This window comes from Cataglyphis hispanica, chromosome 1 (assembly GCF_021464435.1).
Source record: "Cataglyphis hispanica isolate Lineage 1 chromosome 1, ULB_Chis1_1.0, whole genome shotgun sequence".
Taxonomy (NCBI): domain Eukaryota; kingdom Metazoa; phylum Arthropoda; class Insecta; order Hymenoptera; family Formicidae; genus Cataglyphis; species Cataglyphis hispanica.
In genome coordinates this window covers 5,345,089-5,367,174 of record NC_065954.1, presented here as the reverse complement: position 1 = coordinate 5,367,174, position 22,086 = coordinate 5,345,089, and the positions used below count along the sequence as shown (strand labels likewise).

General features: G+C 35.2%; 1 protein-coding gene across 3 annotated transcripts in view; it reads left to right on the top strand.

The window, feature by feature from the left end:
• The window catches only part of LOC126850952 (zwei Ig domain protein zig-8-like), a 138,772-nt gene that overhangs the window by 102,007 nt on the left and 14,679 nt on the right, over positions 1-22,086 (top strand). For all 3 annotated transcript variants that reach the window (XM_050594459.1, XM_050594452.1, XM_050594445.1), the window contains exons 3-4: positions 12,362-12,531; positions 15,706-15,913. In XM_050594459.1, the coding sequence (XP_050450416.1) occupies positions 12,394-12,531; positions 15,706-15,913 (346 nt within the window). In that variant the 5' untranslated portion in view covers positions 12,362-12,393. The remainder of the gene's footprint in view (positions 1-12,361; positions 12,532-15,705; positions 15,914-22,086) is intronic.

Below are 22,086 nucleotides of genomic sequence, written 5' to 3'. Positions count from 1 at the left end.
GAATGTACAAATAAGAAAGTCGTAACATTGTCTTACACGAGTTATATGTGTATATTAGATATAGCATAATACAAGAATAATCGTTACTTTTTATTGAGTGCAAGCTCTCAATGATTTATTCGCGTGAACGCGATATTCTTGATCTTTGATAAGAATTTCTCTTTGCAAACTTACCAAGATACTAGATAGTAAGAACTTAAAAAAAAAGGAAATTCTTTCTCGACTTTATCTCGCGTGTAAAGGGAAAATCGCGATCAAAAGAAGCACGGCTTCCAGCACTCGATAGAATCTTCGAGTTGCAATTCTATTTCCGTGTACATAAAATGTCAAATGTCGTTAACATTGATGAGTTCCTGTCGGAAGTATCCATGTAAGTGCATTGTTGCGGCAAGATAAAAACCTAGTGCAGAGATACCAGTGTTCCTCCGGAAAACGTGCTCTGTAAGGTATGCCTTAATACCACCATTAAACGAATTTATTGAATAAATACGCGAGAAGTTTGCTTCTGACCGAGGTCATTATAATGACTACCATATAACGTCCATCTATACCACGTATAGATCGACACCGATCATCGAGGCGAACTACAAAAATGTTACTATCGCATTTTGCTCTCAAAACCATTTGCTCTCGAAAATGATTCAATTTTTTCTTATTTTTCTACGTTGCCGTTTTATTACGCAATGATCGATATAGAATATTCTGGTTTTCAGGGCTGGTTTTCAGGCTATCAATCAGGCTAACCACGATCGTTCAATCAATATATGGAAAATCGCATTTCGCCTGTATGAATGTGGTTCGCAAATATGTACGTAACTGTATTATGTAATTATGTAATTTGTGGAGACTTTCTAATAGTGAATATTGCGCGGAATATTGTGTATAAACAGTGTCCATTTGTAATATATTTCAATAATGGCATAAATAGATAATTTGGAATCCTGTTTCCTTTAGCATTAATATTTTAGAGAAGACATCATGTTTCCTCAATTTTTATAAGATTAATATTGGAGCTGTGCCAACAAGTGCACAGTATTTCTATATGAATATATAGGTATACGCAATGCTTGGGGAAAAATTCCGTACAGAATTTTATAAAGCTTTTCTCGTCCTGAAGATGATATAATATTAAGCTATCTTGTTTTTCTTTACATACAAATTATGTATATTAAATTTAAAAGTAATATACACAAATCAGTTTCTACTTGCACTTCACTTTTTTATACGAATACGCTAAAGCGAGAGATATCTTCCACAGTATATTTTTATCAAGAATGAAGATCCCTTTGTTATGATCGCATAAAAACCATTTTGCGATAATATCGGCGTGCGCACGCGACACTGACGGGAACAAAATTAAATCTTCTTTCGTAAGATGAAAGAAGTAGTATGGAAACCGTGGCGCAGCCACCCTCTGAGAAATTTTGTGAGAATGTCATCGTGGCGCGATAGGAAAGTCACAAGAATACTATTCATCTTTCTTATATTCCCTTCTTAGAAGAACGAAAACGTATATCCTCGCGAAATGCGTTTCGAGGGGTCGGCGTGGCTTTGCACTTCGTCTTCAATTTTTGTGCCGAATTTAACTATCGATACTTAAAATGATGAAGCCAACGAATAACGAGTAACAATATAGTAAAAATCATCTCTCAGAGAATAAAATAGCTTTATACTGCGACAAATATATCTCGTGTGCTTTTTAAGTTTGATTCAAAAGCATTTTACAGATCTTTGAAAGATGTTTTGTTTTTTTTCTATAAATTATTCATAAAATGGAAAAACATAATAATCTCTCTGATAAAATAATCTGATAATCGTTCTCTCTCGATAGCACGTATAAAATTTTGCGAAAATGGTTTGCTTGTATGTGATAAATGCAGCAGAAAATAACGCTTGCATGAAAAAATTTGATGTAATAAAAAGAGATGAATACTACTTAGCGTGAGTAGATGTTAAATATGGAGAAGTATGCGCATGAGAAAACAAATTAAATTAAGCGAAATATATGCCACAAAGTATGCACGTGACGTGTGATATATAAAATTAGAATTTTAATTAATTCAAAATAGCGTTGCGAAAATAGAATTTGCTTGCTGCAATTTTTAAGCGATTAAATAACGGTATCTTAAAATTCGCACATTATCATTTTGGCTGAAATTTTAATTATTCTCTATCGCGTCATACAACGTTGAAACAAATGAAAATGTTTGGAGAAAGAAAGCGGGAGTAAACGAAATCTAAATATGACTAGATGAAAAACAAGAGACGAAAAGATCTTTAAAATTCCGCAGAAAAGGAGAAAACGCCAAGTTAGATTCGGTCAATCGATCCTTAAATATTAAAGACGCATTAAGATGGCTAGATTCTTTGTTCACAAATAAAAAAGGCAGAAAAAGTTCTTAATGAGGAATCCGTTTTTTTTTTATTCTCACAGGAATAGGTTTCATTTGATGTCTCAGAAACTACAGACTCAACTGCGACTCTTTGACGCGCTTATAAATGCAAAAGTTCAAGTAATGATAATAATCTTGAAGAACGAGCTTGATAGATTAATCATTACATATTTATTTGATAAAAATATGAATTTTCATCAAGCAATATATGTACATACACACACATATTAATGTTTGTTTTAATAATGCATATACACACACATATTAATATTTGTTTTAATAATGGAGAAAAAAATGTACAAACAGTTGATAAAAATTATTTTACTTAAAACATGTTACAATAAGAGGAAGATAACGCTTATTAAAAACGACACGCGTGTAATTGACAATGAAAAAAATGTGTTTTATATCTTGTGAGAAAGACGCGTTACTTATTACTACACTATATACTACACTAAACAACAGATGTTCATTTAAATTTTGTGAAGAGAATTTGATTATACGTCGTGACATCCTATAAATTTTCTTCTGGATCGGCGGCTATACGAGTGGCTAGAAAATACCTGATTGCCGTCATAACTCTGGGTAAATTTGCGCGTAAGGTATCCCTAAGGCGCGCAAGAGGGCCCGGGAGCAATTTCATATTAATATCAGCCCCTCTGTCTCAGAGGCTGTCTTGGCAAGCAACGTCACTTTCGTCGTCGTTTGATTCAATCAGGCTCGGCCCTTTTCTAGATTACTTGTCGGCACTTTATGGCGCACAAAAAGCCGTACCCTCCTCGTTTCAAGCACGCGGAACGAGTGCTGGGTCAATAATCTTCGACCAACAAGCTCTCTCTTCCTCTTTCGTCGGAGAGATACACTTCTTTTTATTTTGTTGGAAGCTTCGGCTTTTGAGTACATCACTATGACATTTCGGTATTTCAGGAACGTCGCTTATATTTTCGCAAGGTCGGGCTTGCCTTTAATGTATTTATCCGGCTCAAGGAATTTTCAACGTGACATCAAGTCATGGAGCTTCACATTGAATAACGCGGTGATAGACTTTAAAAATAAAGAAGCACTGATATAATATTATTTAATATCACGACCGAGAAAATTAGATCTATATAAGTTCAAACAATAATAAATTTTGTACTTTATCGAAACATTATTAAAATGCAAACAAAACATGTAATTTTACTAACAGGTTTGCAAGCATCGTTTGCAATGTCATCTAATAAATTGCTCCGAGTACGAAATAAGAATAGACAGAATGTTAAGATGACAGATATTATCTTTTTTTCTCCTAACAAAACATTCTTTGCTGAAAGATATTCTATGTCGCAATAACGATTCGTCTATTTTTATTCAAGATTGAAAAAATGATCTAAAAAATTCTTTAATAATTTAACGCATATATTACAATGTAAATATAAATTAAAAAAAACATATAAACTTATTAAAGATATAAGATAACGGATTTAGAAATTTATTTCATTGACAGTGTCTAGTAGTAAAAGTCAACATGCGACAGACGGGTAGGTCGGAAACACGACAAGCTGTGCTCCTGAATACGCGAGAAAATCTTGTTTTATCCAAAACTCTGGTCATTAAACACGCGATAATTCAAGCGGATAATGCACTCGTGCAGCAATCCCGCCGACTGCAATTCCACGCGTGCTGAACGCCTCTCCGTTCCCTCCGCCGCGGCCACCTCCGACCCGGTAAGAAGAAGCCGCTGGAATAATTTACCAAGTGCTCTCCACCTTTGTGAAGTGTAATGTAGAATAATGTTTTACACCATTGCCGCTCATCCCCGAGTGCCGAGTCGAGGCGCGGCCGTAGGGGTAAAATAAATTTTGCAGTGTAAGAGCGCTCGCGCACACTTCATCTATCATGCGCCTTTTTGCGCCTCCCGTAAAAATGGCGTAATGCCAATACAGCCACAAATTGTATGCGAAAACTCGACGTTATTAACAACAGTATAATCGACTCAAACAACGAATATTATTATCATTTATTACTGTTCTTATAGTATCTTAAAGTTTCTCATGCGGATTGTATAATTACATAAAAAAAGAAAAATTTTTCAGATAATAGATAACAGAAATCATATTATAAAATTTTAAAATAATAATAATAATTTTAAAAAATAAGTTTAATTGCTAATAAATATTTTAAATAACGATAAAAGCCAATTCGATAGAAACATATTTCTGTTATTTTACATTTATTTGAAGTTAATGTGAGAGAATACAGTTTAAAATAACGTTAACATTTAACCGCTTATTATATCTACTATTAATTTGTAACACAGACAATTTTAAGATAATAATGTACGTCACATGGAATGTGTGACACGTTAATGGCATCGATAAAGATTATGTACCAGAAGAAACGAAACGTGAAGCAAATATCGATCAGCACACAAGAACGCCCGACAATTTTCTACACTCCCGATATCTTATATTTTCTTCCTTATGTCTTCGCGTACTTCATCGCTTTTCCATCGACGTCTTCTTTTTCGTCCATATCCCATCGACCGCCTTACACATTCGACCACGATGTGGGCAAAACTTTTAAAAGCGCAAGTTAACTCTTTCGAGATCGTCTGTCTAGCTGCGGCCAAGATATTAAGTTTTTTATGTTTGTCGTAAATTTAAAAAAAATGCGCAGAATAAAACTTTGCAATTTTTACGTTGCACAATTTTCTCTTTGTACATTATCTACATATGTTACATAGTAAAGTTATAAAGTTATATCATTACAGTTGAACTGTCCAAGTGTTAAATTTTCTTTCGCTATTTTTATAAAGTTTCTCATTCCATTCGCGAAATAAACTTCTACAAAAATATATAGCATATTTTACAGATGAACTATGTCACGTTTTAATCTCAGACAATAATTTCTTATTGTTATTAATTGCAAATTGAAAAAAGCTTAATAATATAAATATAATTTAAATATAAAAAAATAATATAAAATAAATTAATAAAATTATTTCATAAAATTAATTTCAAAATTTGTCTAGATTTTAATTTCTGTTAAAGTTTAAGGCCGATATTATTATATTGTATTTAATGATAAAAAAATGGAAAGTTGTAAGAAATAGTCATTTATATATTTTTTTATCCGAAAAGAGTACTTTCAAATTTATCAAAAAATTATAGCTATACATGACACATTCTAAGCTCTATTATTGCAAAGGTCAAAATGAAATTATGCATGCATAAGAAAAATTAAATTATTTTATAATCATTCTGTTCCACTTTTTTTGTTTTTTTTTTTTTTGTCATAACTATATTCTACTTCGCTGAGTATATATTCCCGAGTGTGATTTTGGGCTCTGCCCTTTCTCTCGGGAAACTGGGTTAAACCCAAACGGCTGTGCTGTGTTTAGCTCGAATAAAAAACAAAAATGTTGAGAGAGAGAGAGAGAGAGAGAGAGAGAAAGAAGGAAAAAGAGATAAATAGTAGTGCAGCGCGACCGGCTCATCCGTATGCACCATCAGGTCATTGCTTTTTAACTACTCTGCGCGACACATTGTTTCTTTCTCTCTTCGTAAAAATGCGCAGGGGGTAATATCGTCGACGGTAATATCTCGATGATATTCTAAGAGATTAAGAGAAAGCGTCGTAATTGTCATGCCGCCGCGATAATGCGGCTATTATTTCGCGCGCGATGAAGTGCGTATTGCGCTATATCTTCAAATTACGGATGATCGCTCGAGCAAAGTTTCATTATCAAAGTTTTACGACGCGTTCGATAGAAGAACTACAAGTCGAAGTACGCTACGTAATGTAATCGTAGCTGTGCCTAATAGCCGGAGATCGCGGTTTACTTTACGCGGTGCTTCTCGATCGACCGCGTATGAAAAGCCGCAGAAGCAGCAGAACAGCTGCTTGAAATTTTGCTTAGCATCGCTCGAATCTCTCGCGATTTCGAATGTGTTCTTAACAGTCGGATAAAATTCGCCGAGTTACGTAGAAAAGTTCGCGTCGTGTAAAGCGCGAACTGCATCAGCCTGATGCTGGTCCGCGTTACTTCCAGCCGGAGACAACAGAACGTGTGGTTTCGTAAACAGTCGACGAGCGCTACGAGCTATCCCGGCGCATTTATACTTGCATTTTATTTGCATTTTATTGTTAGTACACTGCAAACTGTAGAAAATAGCGAGAAGCTGCGGATGATGTTGTCGCTTTAGACGCTGTTACGAGCGAACGAGGACGAGAACAGCAACGCGAGCAACGACGACGATGACAAGAAGAAGGAGAACGACGACGGTCGATCCCACTTTTGTCATGCATATACGTTTATTCGTAGACCATCGTAGACATGCAAAAAACGTACGAATATAAACGTGGTGCAAGACGTGGTGCAATGCGATCCTGCGACTAAACAGCGTGGACGGTATCTCGATACAAGGATTACGATAATATCCGCGAGACTCGAATTTGAGAACGCGAGGCGAGGATGAAATTGGATCGCCACTGGCGTTTTATCCTGAGAAGAACATATCGAGTCTCGATGTTGCTACAGAGGAACTTTATCGAAACTGTATTTTGAGAAACCATGCGAGGAATGGTTAGAATAGTTTCGCTACTTTCTTTTAGATATTTTTGTTCTCTTCTTTTATTGGAAGAAGATATGTGTCAACGAAAAACAACGTTGAGAAAATAGTGTTTAGAATTCCACGTATTTTATATAATTTTTTGTGAATAAAAGATATTTTTTTTAATTCTTAAATAAATATAAGAGAATGGGAAGAAATAATCTTGGTAGAATAATTTGTATTTGGAGCAATATGTTTGCGTTAACGCTTTAGAACCCAAAAAGATCTAAATAATTTCCCTGATATGCCATACCAATATTACACATAGCTTTAGTTTGCTGAAGTTTAATGAAATTCCATAGCATACTATGCAATTTAGCAGATTAATTGACATTAGACCATTCGCATGATATCACACAATTCTCATGCATTTCCTGGAAATATTTGCATGTATCATCCAAAACTACTACAAAAAGAAAGCATTCAAAATTCTATTATAATTTTATATACTATATATATATATATATATATATATATAAAGTAATATAATTATATATGTTCAAAAAAATAAAAAAATAAAAATATAATTGTGTATCATTTCAACAACATTATCGTTCTTTATCAAAGGTCTTTGTAAAAATTCATTTTTCTCATGGTTGAAAAAACTGCAAAATCTCTGACCAAACGTGCAAAACTCCTCTTGTCATTTTTTTCCCCAGAAATCAAAAATTCTATTATGTTTACCATATATGCGCGAGTAACTCAAGCATATTTTATAGACAGCAAAAGCTGACATTCACGGTGTTACCGTGACGGAATCGCACGCGAGACTCGCAAGTGGCATTTGTTCGCGATGCATTCTTCGCGCGCCCGATTTCTCGCGACGAGCCCTAAAATGCACACGAGCTGAGGAAGGGCGGCGCATCCATCAACCTCGATCGTCGACATCTGTTTTCACAGAATTTCTGCTATACTTTCGAGGTTTTCGAATGTACGTACGTACATATATATTCCGGATATTTCCTCGTACTTCGAGACCTCGCGCTCTACGACTTTTCCGTCTAGCAGCGCTTTCCCCATCACTTTTCCCTGTCAGCTCACAAGGGAAGAGAAAACGTAATTCCCGAGCGGCTCGCCAAGTCGTTCAACGACTTCTTTCAACGACAGTTTCTTCTTCGTCCGATAATCTTTCATGATATAGCCCGCCAAGTAGTTTACAGATCTTTACTAGTCGACTGTATATGCAATCCGTTTAAGTTTCAAACAATGCTGAAGTAATACTATGCACGCCATATAACGCTTCTAAAATATATTTCGCAAATGAATATGTTGATAATGAGAAATCTCTTTATTATATTATTTTTTAAATAGTTTATTTAAAATTTTCAGACAGTAATCATCTTTGTTATGTTATCTTAAGAGAACGTTTTTTTATAATGTAATAATATATACATATAGTGTATGATTTTATTAATCTCATTTTTATACGACTCGACTTGATTTGTAAGCTATTTTTATTTTATTGTCATACTTATCATAAACTTCGTAATCTTTTGATAAACGTCTTGAAAGAACATCATGCTTTCTCTCGGAATGCCATACTTTGTCGCAGAACATTCGATGTATTCGATGTATGTTTTACTAACATCTTCTTAGATGACGCTTTATTGTACTCGAAGCTGCACGTCTCTGACTTCTCCATTTTGCTTTTTTACTTCTTGTTCGTTTTTCCAACCACCTTTGCTCTACTCCAACCTCTCGTCCTAGTTGTTTGAACAATGAGGGGTGGATATTATTCCCGCGAGATCTTTCTAGTCGTCTTACGACTCTTTCCGAGAGCAGTCTTCTTTTCAGAACGGAGTGTAGCATTGGACGAGATATTTTTTGCTAAATCTTTCCTACGATATTTAATATCGAAAATGATTTGTCGAGAATTAAAATTTTCTTTTACATTAAGATTTTATATTTTTTTTACTAGAAATATTAAAGTATATTTTATTTTTATATATTATATACATATATATGTATATGTGTATATATATATATATATATATATATATATATATATATATAACGGATTTGATTATTTATTTTGTTAAATTATTATTCTAACAGCATTAATGTTTATCAAGGCACCAAAATGTTAATGGATTAATTTAATGGCATATTAATAAATAATTTGTTATTATAATATAATTCTATACATCAGTTGTTTATATTGAATAACGCAATATATTGAACAAAGCAAAATATGCTCTTAAAATAAATTATGCTTGTTATAAATACCATATTTGAAACAGACAAAAAATATATCCATAAAAATGTATAATTAGTAAATATCATATTTATTCACATTTTTTTCTTTTGCTTTTCTTCGATGTATTTTTCAATTCTTTTAACTTGATACTTTTTTGAGTTTAATGTGCCAAGCATGTTTTAAAAACAATGCGAATATTACTTCAGAACAGCCATTATGAGAATGTTGCTACCGGAGTTATTTTCTCTTTTACGAAATATATGTATTATTACAAATTTCAGATAAATGCACAGGAAGCAGAAGTAGTTGTTTATAGCAAAATTTTATTAACTGTGCTTGGTAATATGAAAATTTTATATTAAATGTTCTTTTGTGCCGATGCTGCAATCAGAATGCACAATAATAGTGACATGCATTTTACATTAGTGTTATATAATTAACAATTACGAATAAATTAAAAGTTTTGCGGCTTTAACAGTTTTGACAGAATGATTTTTCTCGCTTGAATAATGAAGTCGCGTCAATGCGTTTCGCGACGAGAAATCATCTTAGAGAACGTTTTCCATTGTTGGCAGCGAATTGTGTAGACCTCTCTCTCTTGCGGCAGGCGTTTCTCACGAAACGCTACAGCCAAAGCGCATCGAGGGTTTCCAATTCGTGGGGTTGCCAACGCATAAGATGTAAATAATGTTTCGCCTCCGGTGCATTCTGCATGCATCGAAAATCCGGGAGAAACGAGCGCGCATCCGTCGACTCCGATCGTCAACGTCGAAACCGGCAGTCTGGCACTGATACACGCATTTCCGGAATTTTCAACGGCATACCGGTTCGCAGGAATTCTCGCGACATATGTCTTTCGCGACGACGTGTCTTTCTCTTTCCCTTCTATTATTTTTTTTTTTTTTGCCTTTTTCTTTTAAAGGACACGGGGGCACCCACTTTATTTTCCACTCGACCATTTTTCTCTTTTATTCGCCCCCGTTTCAACTGAGAGTTCCTGTTGTTTGAACAACGGCGCGAATATTATTCCGCCGATTACGCACAATTTTTCCGGCTGGAAAGTGCTCTCCGCGATTTTTGTCTCGCAGTTTGTTAATCGGTATTTTTTTTCGAGAATATGTATGTACATAACGGTCCAGGACAAATCGCGTTTCCAAACTCTTTGCGAGATAACTTTGGGCCAAGCAGTTATTTATTTTAAATTTTATAATATGTTGTTATCTGTTATATTCTAAGATCATAAAAAAAAGAGACAGAAAGGAGATTAATCATCGTATATAATTATTGTCATGCAGTATAACATAAAATTTTGCATTAATTTTTGTTAATATAATGTAATGTTTTATTATAAAAATAGTTATATGTTTATTATAAAAATAGAGAACTGTTTAAAAGATGATTTTTGCATTGGAAATAAAAGCACCTAAGCTCTTTAGTTTCAAAAAGATGTATATGTATAAGAAAATACTTTTATAGCATTTCTAAATGGTAAAAGAGATACAAATAATTCAGCTGCTTGCTAAACCCCAGTTTTTACCAAGTAACATAGAAATGGAAGGGGTTAATTTGCGAGTTTCGTAGGATCTTCTCTTGAGGGTTCGCCAAGCTTATTACAGTAAATAGCTTAGAGGGTGCCCCGTTTGGTCTCCCTTGTTCAGTTGGGCCTTTCATCTTGCAAAACTCATTTCTACCTCTCACTTTCTCTCTCTTTCTCTCTTTCTGCCACGGCCTAGAAGATACAACGCATAGAATCGTTATCACTTTATCAAAGTTGGACGCGGTGCTCGTACCGACAGAAGAAAGTGCTTTCAACCGACCGTATCGTTTATTAACGTTTTAAGAGCGGCGCGCAAGTATATTGCATTAAGGTACGAGACACCAAGCCGATTAAACTGTTGCTGTACCGAAAAAGATCGTTCCGCCGTGAACAACGCGAACGTGAAACACGCCCATCTCTACGACATATTTAAAGCGCTCCGTGGTAATAGGATAGCGACACGACGAAACGTGGATTGGAAATAAACCTTTTTAACCCCTGCTATCTTCGAATAAATTCGTTGAAATTTACATTCGCTGGGTATTCCCCAATTTTATTTCTCATTTATAGCCATTTGCATACAAACACTTACTTAACATAATTTAAATATATATATATATTTTATAAATATATATATAAATATAATAATTTAAATATAAAACCAGAAAAGCAAAAATATCAAATATTAATTAAATACAAACTGTGATTGGCTTAATAAATCTTAAATATTAATAATACCAGCTTCGCTGGTCTCGTATACGATAAAATTATGCTTGTAATTGGGGCAAAAAAATTGAGTTAATAAAGAAGAAATTCACATTATATAAGCGACGTAATGTAATGAGTTGCAAGTTTCGTTAAATCATATCTCGCGGATTATTGGAGCGTGAATTTTTGGGAACGAATTTTTGAGACTAACACATCCGAAAGGACAAGTCGATGCGACGCTTATTGATTTGCCGAAGTCAGCTAAAATTCACTTTAAAGCTCGTTCTCTCGATCGGCAGCTCGCGATGCCATCGAACTATCTCTATCCGGGGAGATCGTGATTCGAATAATAATCAGCAGACGCGGTATATAAGCCACTAACATCTTCCATGCAAATAGACATGACTTCGCTTGTCCACGCACGCATTGCGTTCCCGCGATTGTGTGCTCGGCACACTCTCGCGATCCGCGAACGCGAGAGACGTATCCAGCCAGACGCGAGATTACATTTGCCGCAATATGGGACGGGATATGTGCGAGTTTAGTCGACAGTATACATATATTTTTGAAATTTTATTACGTGCACAAGGCTCGCTGCAGTCCTGTCTGCATCATCGTATTTCTTCATTTAAAATTTTTAGTACAGATGATATAAATATAACAGGCATACACGCGCATTTTTTTCTGCCAAAGTCTAATTGTTTCTTTTTCTTTTTGCTTAAAAAGTTGTATCTACAAAATGATAGATAAGATAAATTGATATAAGATAGACCAAGATTTAGAAAAAATTATATAATATATCATTAATCATTTTTACCAGTCTTATTTATATTGTATATTTAAAATACAATTTTGTATACATCTTTGCATACGCAAGGATTTTTTTATGAGTGTCGCTATTATAGTGAGAAAATCAAAATGATCTTTTCAGAAAGCATCGCGTTCCACGAGCCGCGCGTTTCCATGGTGAATACCTTCCAAGAACACATAACGCCGGAAATTGGTCCATACTTCGACACCACAATGCCCTCCAGCATCACTGGCTTGGCCGGGGATACTGTTCAACTGGAGTGCAGAGTAAAGAATCTCGGAAATAGGACGGTGAGTATAAAATAAGTTTTTATTTTTATGAATATTAAATCTTGTATAACGTTGAATGAAATAACGGAGAGTGAAAGAAGAATAAATTGAAGACACAAGGGCAAATAATATAATTACAATCACACGGATTTGATGCGATAAATTGCACATCATGTCACAGCATGTTGGAATTACCGGTCCGCTCATTACAGAATTATGTATCTCTCAGAGAGCAAATCTTAAGCCTTACAAGTAGCAAATCAGATTTCGACACGGGATATCGGCAGGTGAACACAACCACTGACACGCCGCGAGCAACGCGAGATAGGCTTGCTCGAATTAATGCAAGAGATTCGGGAACGTGGAGGCGGGTAGCATCGACAACATTATCGAGATGCCGAGCGAACTGTATCTCACGTTTGCAAAATTAACCGGTAAATTATGATGATGAAGATATAACGAATGTTGCGAAAGAAATTGTTTACATTGCAATTTGTTGATGCGAAAAAATGAGAACGGGAGAACAGTGGAATTTCCCGCGAAATAACTAGAAGCGAAACATTCGCGCTATTATTCCAGTTATGTAATTATCGTTACAATTCCTGTAATATTACAAACATCAGGATTTCAAAGTCTTAGATTTTTATCGTTGATTAAGTTAAGACGGCTTCGTCATCCGCGCCGTAAGACAAATTTTTTCGCTTTCGCGGTTAAATCAGTGGCTTCTAGTAGGTCGGTAAATTAACTAGAGGACGGACATGGTCCTCGGAGAATTTATCTTCCACTCTAGGACCTTCGGGTGTCCTCGACCTCGAATATCAACGGTTCGTGGCGTTATTCGAGAATTATCGTAGCGGTTAAGTAGAAGAGGACGATCTTTGTCAGACTACATCTTCAAAGACGGGCTCGGTTGGGAGGTCACGGTTTTAATCCCGGGGCTCATTTCTATGCAAAGCTTGATCTTTGCATTTATGTTAGCTGCAACTACGTGTGTACCTACTAATATGTTTCGATGATATCGTGCTTTTATCTGTAAAGATGTAAGCGCGCATCTTTGATATATATTAAAAAAAGTAACACGAATTTCAATCGCACAGTCTATTAAATGGGTGACATTAATAATGCGATATCGTATTTATATCACGCATTTATCGCTCAAATATATGCGGGCATATCTATATACATATAAGCATACATATAAGCGCACATGAATTAGTGTCGCGAGGGAATGTCGGTGAAATTGCGGTTGCTCGGTTGGATGAAATTACATGAGGCTCCTAACTCGTATGGAAACGTTAGGATATGAAGAAGTCGAAAACGATGAAGTTACGTGCAAAAAAAGTAGCATCGCGCCGGCGGCTTGCCACGAAGAGAAAAGTGGCAAGAATAAGCGCCACTTTAGAGATGATATTAACTCTGAAAAAGTGCCGCGCGTATGCAAAAAGATTCGAGAAAGGAAGAGCAGCAATCGCCGTTATGGCACAGCCACGGTGTGTTCATGGATTTTATCTACTCGCATATTTTCAACGAAGCCGTGTTCTTCTCTTTCTCATGCACGTGCGCGCGCAAAAGCGTATTGTACATTTTATTAGGAGAAAAAGTTTCCTCACGGAAATACCAGACAGACGAGATGTGCTTCTTTTTGCGGAAAGCATATTAACTGCAACATCGGAACATTTGAGCGATAATCGTATTAAACCGGGAGCTCTTGCAGTTTATATTTCCGATTATATTCAAGCGCAAATGCGCATCGTGAGTTTCGACCTAGATTTGATCAACCCGATCAATCCCGATGATTTATCGCGCGACATATTACAATGCAGCGTGGAAAATATGATTACGCGCCGTTTCGTAATAAGTATTAATTAAATTAATAAAGCTTTAACCGAGTCTCAATATTTAGAAAAGGATAGAGATTTACTTACATCACGTAGCTAACATTAATTAATGAGAATGACCCTCTGAAACATTTTGAATGCAGATATTTAGACAAAGTTATATTATACTAAATATTAAATGAATTACACAAATTAGTATACAATAATATGAATTTACAGAGGTAAGGTTAATTAACTAGAACTGGAATTATCTGCTTCCCTGGTTAATTTTGCATAAATAAATGCTGGATATCTCTCGCGATGCGAAAATCAGTCGATGATATTGTTTCCGGTTTAGCCGTTGAGAGATATTACAGCAGATACGGTTTAATGAATATTACTATGGCTCTCGTTAAAATCGCACAGATATGTCAAAACTACAGCCATAGTTTGAAGACTTGTGTAATGTGTTAAATGATAGTATTAGGAAAAACCATCGAAGTTATTAAAGTGCCGGGTTACGGCGTGTCGTTACGGCGCAATTTCCGACACGTGAGGGAATTGCACTGATTATGGATGTTATGACAGCTTCGAATCATCGGTTGGATTCTGCTTTAATTAACGACTTCGAGAACTTTCCAGCATCATCCGAACTTGGCAAATGTCACTTTGTACCCTCCTTTACTCTTACAAAGTTCGCCCACGTTGTCGTTATCGAATTGCTGTAATGATATAATCTCGTAGAGATCCATACTCTTAGATATACTTAAAATTATTAATAGCTTAATTTAATATAATTTAATAATTTTTAAATTATGTAATTAATATGTTTAAAATTTTTTTTTCATACGATTAAGCATGGAATGTATTTTATAACAACTCAATAGACTAATTTGCTGTACCTATTCGCTTATAAATAATAGCAAAGTACAGGAGTCGTCGTTACACGCTGAGATTGTAGTCATACATCATGAGGTTATATAGCATTAAACAAAGACATGAAGTATTCCAGCTGCGGCAAATCTACTCCACTCGTAAATTTCTCGGGGCTAGAAAAGGGAGAGTATAAAGTTTTATCGCCCAATCTTACGAGCAACAGGGCGCGAGAAGCGATAGTTAGCAATACGCACGCGTCTCGCGGTAACTCAAGATTTTTGCATTTAGATTGTAGAAGTCCCGACATATTCTTGCTAATCTTTTGTTAGATACCGTTGTATGTATGTATGTATGTAATAATATAACTCATTCGTAATTATCACAGTTGCCTCTGTACTTTTGTGACATTACAAAAGAATCTAAAACGATATTATATTTCCAAGATAAAATATTTTTAAAGGTATATTAATTAAAAGTCGATGTGGTTCATTGCTTGTTTTAGATTTCGTGGATAAGACATCGTGATATCCATTTGCTGACTGTTGGTACTTACACTTATACGAGCGATCAGCGTTTCGAGGCGATGCAATCCCATACAGATGAATGGATTCTCAGAATACGATATCCACAGCGAAAGGATTCTGGTGTCTACGAGTGCCAAATATCTACTACTCCGCCCATCGGTCATCCTGTTCATCTTAATATAGTCGGTAAGTCATGATTGCTTTATAGAAAATGTCAGAACGGGCATTAATTTTAACGATAATAGAGATGCATGAGAATTTGATCGTAATTTAGCGGTTATTCATTTTGATGAATATAGCGACTCATTTGTCGTTAGAATAAATTTTAAATAACGTTTTAGTGTAAAATTGCTGGTTGCGATAAAATAATATTTGTAATAAACACAGATTAAATAATGATCGTATTATCAGATAAAAAAGAATATAATTGACTTGTCTAAGATATTTCCTGCATTTGCAAAGAAAAATCGATTTAATTTGCTTTAAATAATTTATACGAGTGATGTAACATTCTTGCATAATCTCCCAGTGATAAGGATATCTTTAAAATGGTTCAAATAATTTAATCACTTCGTTATAAACGTCTTTAGCACAGATCTAGAAAAGCATCGAAGAAATTAAATTACTTAGCAAAGATCGAATGCGTACATTATTGATAAAGGCTTGTAAAATCTCTAAATAGCTATTTTATTTGATTTCTTTTAGAAATCCATGTTCCGTTCTACGCATATCTTTAGATTTATCATTATTAATCTAATACATTGCGACAACCATTGTGAGTTTTTCTTTTCGAGATCCAGTCATGCCTGAATAATTCAAACAACATGAAAGTGGTCGGGGGAAAAAAACGCAGACTCTCGTAACTTTTGATTCGAACTTTGCTAGCCATTTTAAGTGTTGAAAAGAATAAAAGACTGGCACGCGGCGGAAGTTACAAGTTAGTAGGCCTCGTGGGAACCGCCAGACGATCGAAAGAATTATAAATCAATGCGGGGAAGTTGCTCCGGGAAAAATTACTAGCGACGCGTGTAGCAGTCGAACGTGGACATTGTTCACGATCTATGAGATCGAGCAATCGCACTCATGCGTAAAATGCGAGAAAAGTAAAAGTTTCAACAATTTGTAAAAAGATAAATGTACATTTTGGGATATATATATATATATATATATATATATATATATATATATATATATATATATATCATAAGAAAAGCAGATAATTATTTTATTCATACATGCGTTATACATTAATTTTCTATATGGAACTTTCTCGAGAAAAATGGAATTTACATTCTTTTTCCCCAAAAAAAATTTTTTTTTATTAAAGAATTATTAGAAATAGATTAAAAAATAATTATGCAAAATAATTTCTTGAATAAAACCGGAAAATTTTTATTTTGGAAAATTTTAGAATGCCATAGAGAATTATGTTTCGCGATTAAAATACTATTTATATAAAAGAATAAAAACCACTTGAAAAACAATTTAATTTAACAAAGAAACGATCAATATTTTCACGTTTTGTACAAATCAAATAATGAATATTTGTTCTGTAGCATCTGATTCTCTTTGATAGGTATGAAATAAATTTCCGAAATTCTTGATCAAGATTTTTTTGGTTCGTCAAACTTCAAGTTAGAGAAAGTTCTATCGCGATTGGTCTTCGAGAGAAAACGTTGTCAGAGATCAACGAGCGTTTCACGAACACGAGTCACGAAAGTGTCCAATTATCGCCAGGCTAATGAAGTCTTTTCCCTGAGAAAAGAGGGCTCAAGAAAGAAGAATCGATGGCTACTTTGCCAATGTACTTTCTTCTTGTGTCTATCTATCATCCATCACAATGCTTCTTTAGTTTCTTCTCTTCTGCTTTGTCAGTTCAAGTTTGTCATTTTCTTGTTTCCTCAAATTCTGTGTTTTTCAATTTCCGTAGAGAGATATTTCAAATTTTTCCTAACCTTTTTAGCAATATTTCGCGATTTAATAATAATAATGTTAATTTTACATTTTATATAACATCAAACTCAAAAGGCGAATTCAACAAAAACTATACAATTTTTATTTTTTATTTTTTTTTAGATAGTCATATTTTAAAATCCCAGAAGATTTACAGCTCTCTCTCCCTCTCTCTAACATTTCTCCAATAAAAAAAGTTTTTTTCAGTTTCATCAAATTTTTGCAGTTTTCCGATCAATTTCTCTCTCATCTCCATTAATCTCGAGAAAAAAAACGGTCGCAGGATAGCTAGGAATAAATGGTTGCTTCACACTAGTTTATGCACATATAAATAAATATTTCAATATATTTCAATATTTCAAATATATAAATATTTCAATATAGGATACGTATCTAATATAACGAGAATAATATGATCCAAAGAAGGATATATTGCGTTTGATTGATTGATCGAGGTGACGCGATAAAGCTCTTACTCTGTCTTCGTCCATTTAATAAAGACGCCAAGCGATCCAGACGACGCGGAGCGGATCGAAAAACAATAGTCGACCTTTCAGCGGCATTCTTGGCACGCGATGTCCGTGAAATTGTGGGGACAAATTGAGCCTTTCCGGGAGCGGACGATTCTTCTTCAACATTGCGCTCGTTCGCCGTTTCATCGCGATTCGCACCGACTGCCTGAAAAGGGACCGATCTCGCTTCCTTTTCGCGAGTCTTTTTTAAGTACTTCGTCTTTCTTTCACTTTTCGTTTCCGGACCGCCTCGATGCTTCTCTGTCGCGATTGATGTCGAGAGCTACGTCGTTTGACTTGAAAGCTCGATTTTTAAACGGTTCGACGTTTACCGTGAGAAGCAACGAGTAAAGACCGTGTCGAAGACTGCGAATGCTTGTCGGAAAATTCAAGAAAATTCCAGTCGTGCTTACATCAATATTTTACGCGATCTAAATTGTTTTTGCAAAACAATAAAATCACGCGCATATTTATTTCGCATATTATTTGTTCATTGTTGTACAACAATTTTTATAATTTTAATAGAATTAAAACAGAATTCCGGAAAAAAATGATATTTTTATATAAAATTTCCAAAATAGTAATTCTTTAAATTATTTCTAAAAATAAATAGTGTCTTTTTGATTAATAATATTAATTTTTCTCAACGTCGTTCCTAGAGTCCGATGTTTAACTTGAATCTTCTTAATTGCATAAGAAAAAAACGGCATTTATTCATTTTGACAACCATCTTTAATCACATGCTAGCGCGAGCACGTCCGTTTCTATCATTTCTGCTATCATTATTGGTCGCACAATGATCTATATACTGAACAGACCCTCCGAATCTTCGTATCAAGGCAGGAAACAGTTCGTTACGGATGCGAGCGTTGTGTTGTTAATCGATATTAACAGCCAGAAAGTCGTCTTTATTGCCGACCATCTTTTTCGTAGTCATACTACCTTTCTTTTATCACAGAGTTGCTTACTGTTCTTCTCTATCTTTTTCTTTATTCTTTCTTTTTCTTTTTTTTCCGCGTTTCATTTCATTGCCATCTAGAAGGGCAATAAAAGACATGAAAGTTTTATCTTTTCATTTGCTTCTTCTTTCTTCTTTTTCTCTCTCTTTCTTTCTCTCCTTTCTCTTTTCCTTCAAGTTCTTTCTATTAGACTGCAAAATCGAAGATTTAATGATTAAATATAGACATTCGATATGAAGTACCATGAGCAGTGTTTTTGCTAAAATAGTTTAAATAATTTCCCCATCCATAAATGAGTTATTTACATCCAGATTCGATCTAATTCTAATTAAGTCGTCGAGTTTTCTAGTTAAGTCATCGGCTTGAACAGAGTGGGATGTTCATTTCGTAAAAGAGAAGACGAGTGTTGTAGTGTTTGCAATTTGCTCTTGTTATATCGATTGAACGACCGTCATCTTACAGCAAACGCGCTGGCAAAAGAATTAATGAATGAATCATTTACAATTCACATCAAGAGCCACTACGACGTTCGACACATCTCGGCCATTAATACGATCGTTTTTATCTTCTTTCTTTTGAGCTTTTTCTTTCGCGACTGTTCTAAATAATTCTTAATCAAAGCTTTATATCGTGTGATAATTCAACATTAACTAAAATCAATTATTTGTAACAAATCATCATTAACATATGTTTGATTATTTATTTTGTAGGATAAAATATGTAATTCTTAAGTCTTTTTATATTCATTTATTCTACTTGAAGTATTTTCTCGGCCGCAGTCATTTTCACGAAAGTCAGTCAAGGTATTGTAAAGTCTTCCGTTTAATTCTTCCTCTTTTCGCGGAGCTTGAATTTAATTAGAAGCACTATTTTTATCGACAACTTTCAGCCCACTATTGCGCGTCTTTTAACGCTTATTAGAAATGTGAACTCCGGAAGTGAAAATAATTTGAGTAGACGAAAAAACTATCGTCAAGAGTGGAAACGAAATAACATCTACTTAAAGTATTATAGAAAAATCATAAAATTTTGAAAATTTCACAATTGCACTATTCTTTTTCTACACTACAACTCAGGGGCAATGATATATCGAGCATCGTCTCCTATTTCGACTGTTATCCAAGTTCGGACGTTACGTTCACCTTCTTCTCTCGGCAGCGGCGAAGCAATATAGCACTTTTGCTGTGAATCAATTTCGCGGCCGTCACGTACTCGGTCAAGTCATTTCTCATTGATGTTAGCAGAAGTGAGAGAAAAAGAAGTCTCGAAACGTGGAGGCCGCGGCAAAACTAGCGGGTAGTCCGTAGTTTTCGTTTGTCGCAAACGTGCATCGAAAGTTAAACCATGCACATGTAGCAGAATTAATTTACGTTATCCCTTGCGTGCGGAAGTTCCTTAACTATTACCGAGTAGTCCGACTAACCGGGACATTAGACAGCTAATTAGCGTTTACTAATTAGTTTTTGCACAGACTAATGTCTTTTTGGCTGAAACCGCGCATTATCATATTATCGCGTACATGCGCGGATATATATCGTGAGACCCGGCGTCTATCGTACTGATAAAAATGCTTCAATATTTTACGATTAAAACATATTAATTAAAGATAACGAATGTACATTGATGAAATTAATAGCTTACATCGTTACGCGTAATTTTAAACATTTGTGAAGTGGACCAATGCTTGCCGCGTTGCGATGATAAAAAAATGAAACGCATTAAATTCATTAATGTCGTAATTCCGGCAAATGGTATTAATAACTGTAACGCGCGGTAATAATTGAGTATGTTTCTTTACTAAGTTTCCGCCGTACGGCCATCGAGTTCTGAAAACGTTGAGAAAGAGACCGTCGCGCGTTGGTGCATTTATCGCGAGGTAAGTGCTAGAAATTGCAGCGCCCGAGTATGCGAGGGTCCTTTGAAAATTAAAGAGGCGCTGGAGAATCCATTAAACGCAAATTTATTCGCCACCGTCCATTAAGAGGCGCGATTACCAAGATTATCATGAAGCGCCGTCGCATGAAACTCGGTAGAGAAATAAACGCAGTTATATCCTCGCGTCGTGCAGCTGCACCTTCAACATTTCTGGCGGGCGGTACGCGTCCCGGACGAAGAAAACTATTCAATTCGAAGAGGATGCTTAACCAACGACCACCCTGAGGAACGATCCATAAAGAATATATATATATATATATATATATATATATATATATATATATATATATCACTCGCGCGAATAATAACAAATGCGGGGAGCTCACCTGGCTTAAATGATGCTCGTACATACTTGTCTCGGCGAGTATTCAATTCGATGAGCGAGAACTCAGTTTAGTTTACGTCTCAGAAACTTTGTTCCACTTTCTGCCCGCTCGCGAATTAATGCCATCCACGCCGGCCGACAATGCAAATATGGTTGGTGCTTGGTCGGTGACGAAGTAGTATATTCAATTTGTCAGGGTTTTGGGACGCTCCGTATAGCTGCCGGTGGGTCAAACTACCGCTAGAAATCCTTCGTGCATACAGGCCCGGAGTGGAACCTTGTGCAAATCATACGGCCGGATTAGGAAGTGAAATATATACGAGTGTGGTGGTTCTTGGAGAAAACTGGATCAAGGTAATCCTACGGAGATCTATATTCGAATATTGTACAGCGAACAATGATCGCATGAGTGCATTGGAGATCCGACACGAAAGACGGTCATAAAATTTTGGACAAATAGAGATGTTTGCAAAATTTAATAGATGATAAAAAATGCAATGCCCCGACGTAGCACGGAAATATTTCATGTTTAATCTCAAGATTGACATTGTCGCTTTTTAACTGGTCCAATATATGACACGTTAAAGTATGTAATACGTACTTAAAAGGAAAGAGAATTTTCTCATTTTGTGCAAATTTTCTTAGAAACAAAAATGACAATTACTTCTGCTTTCC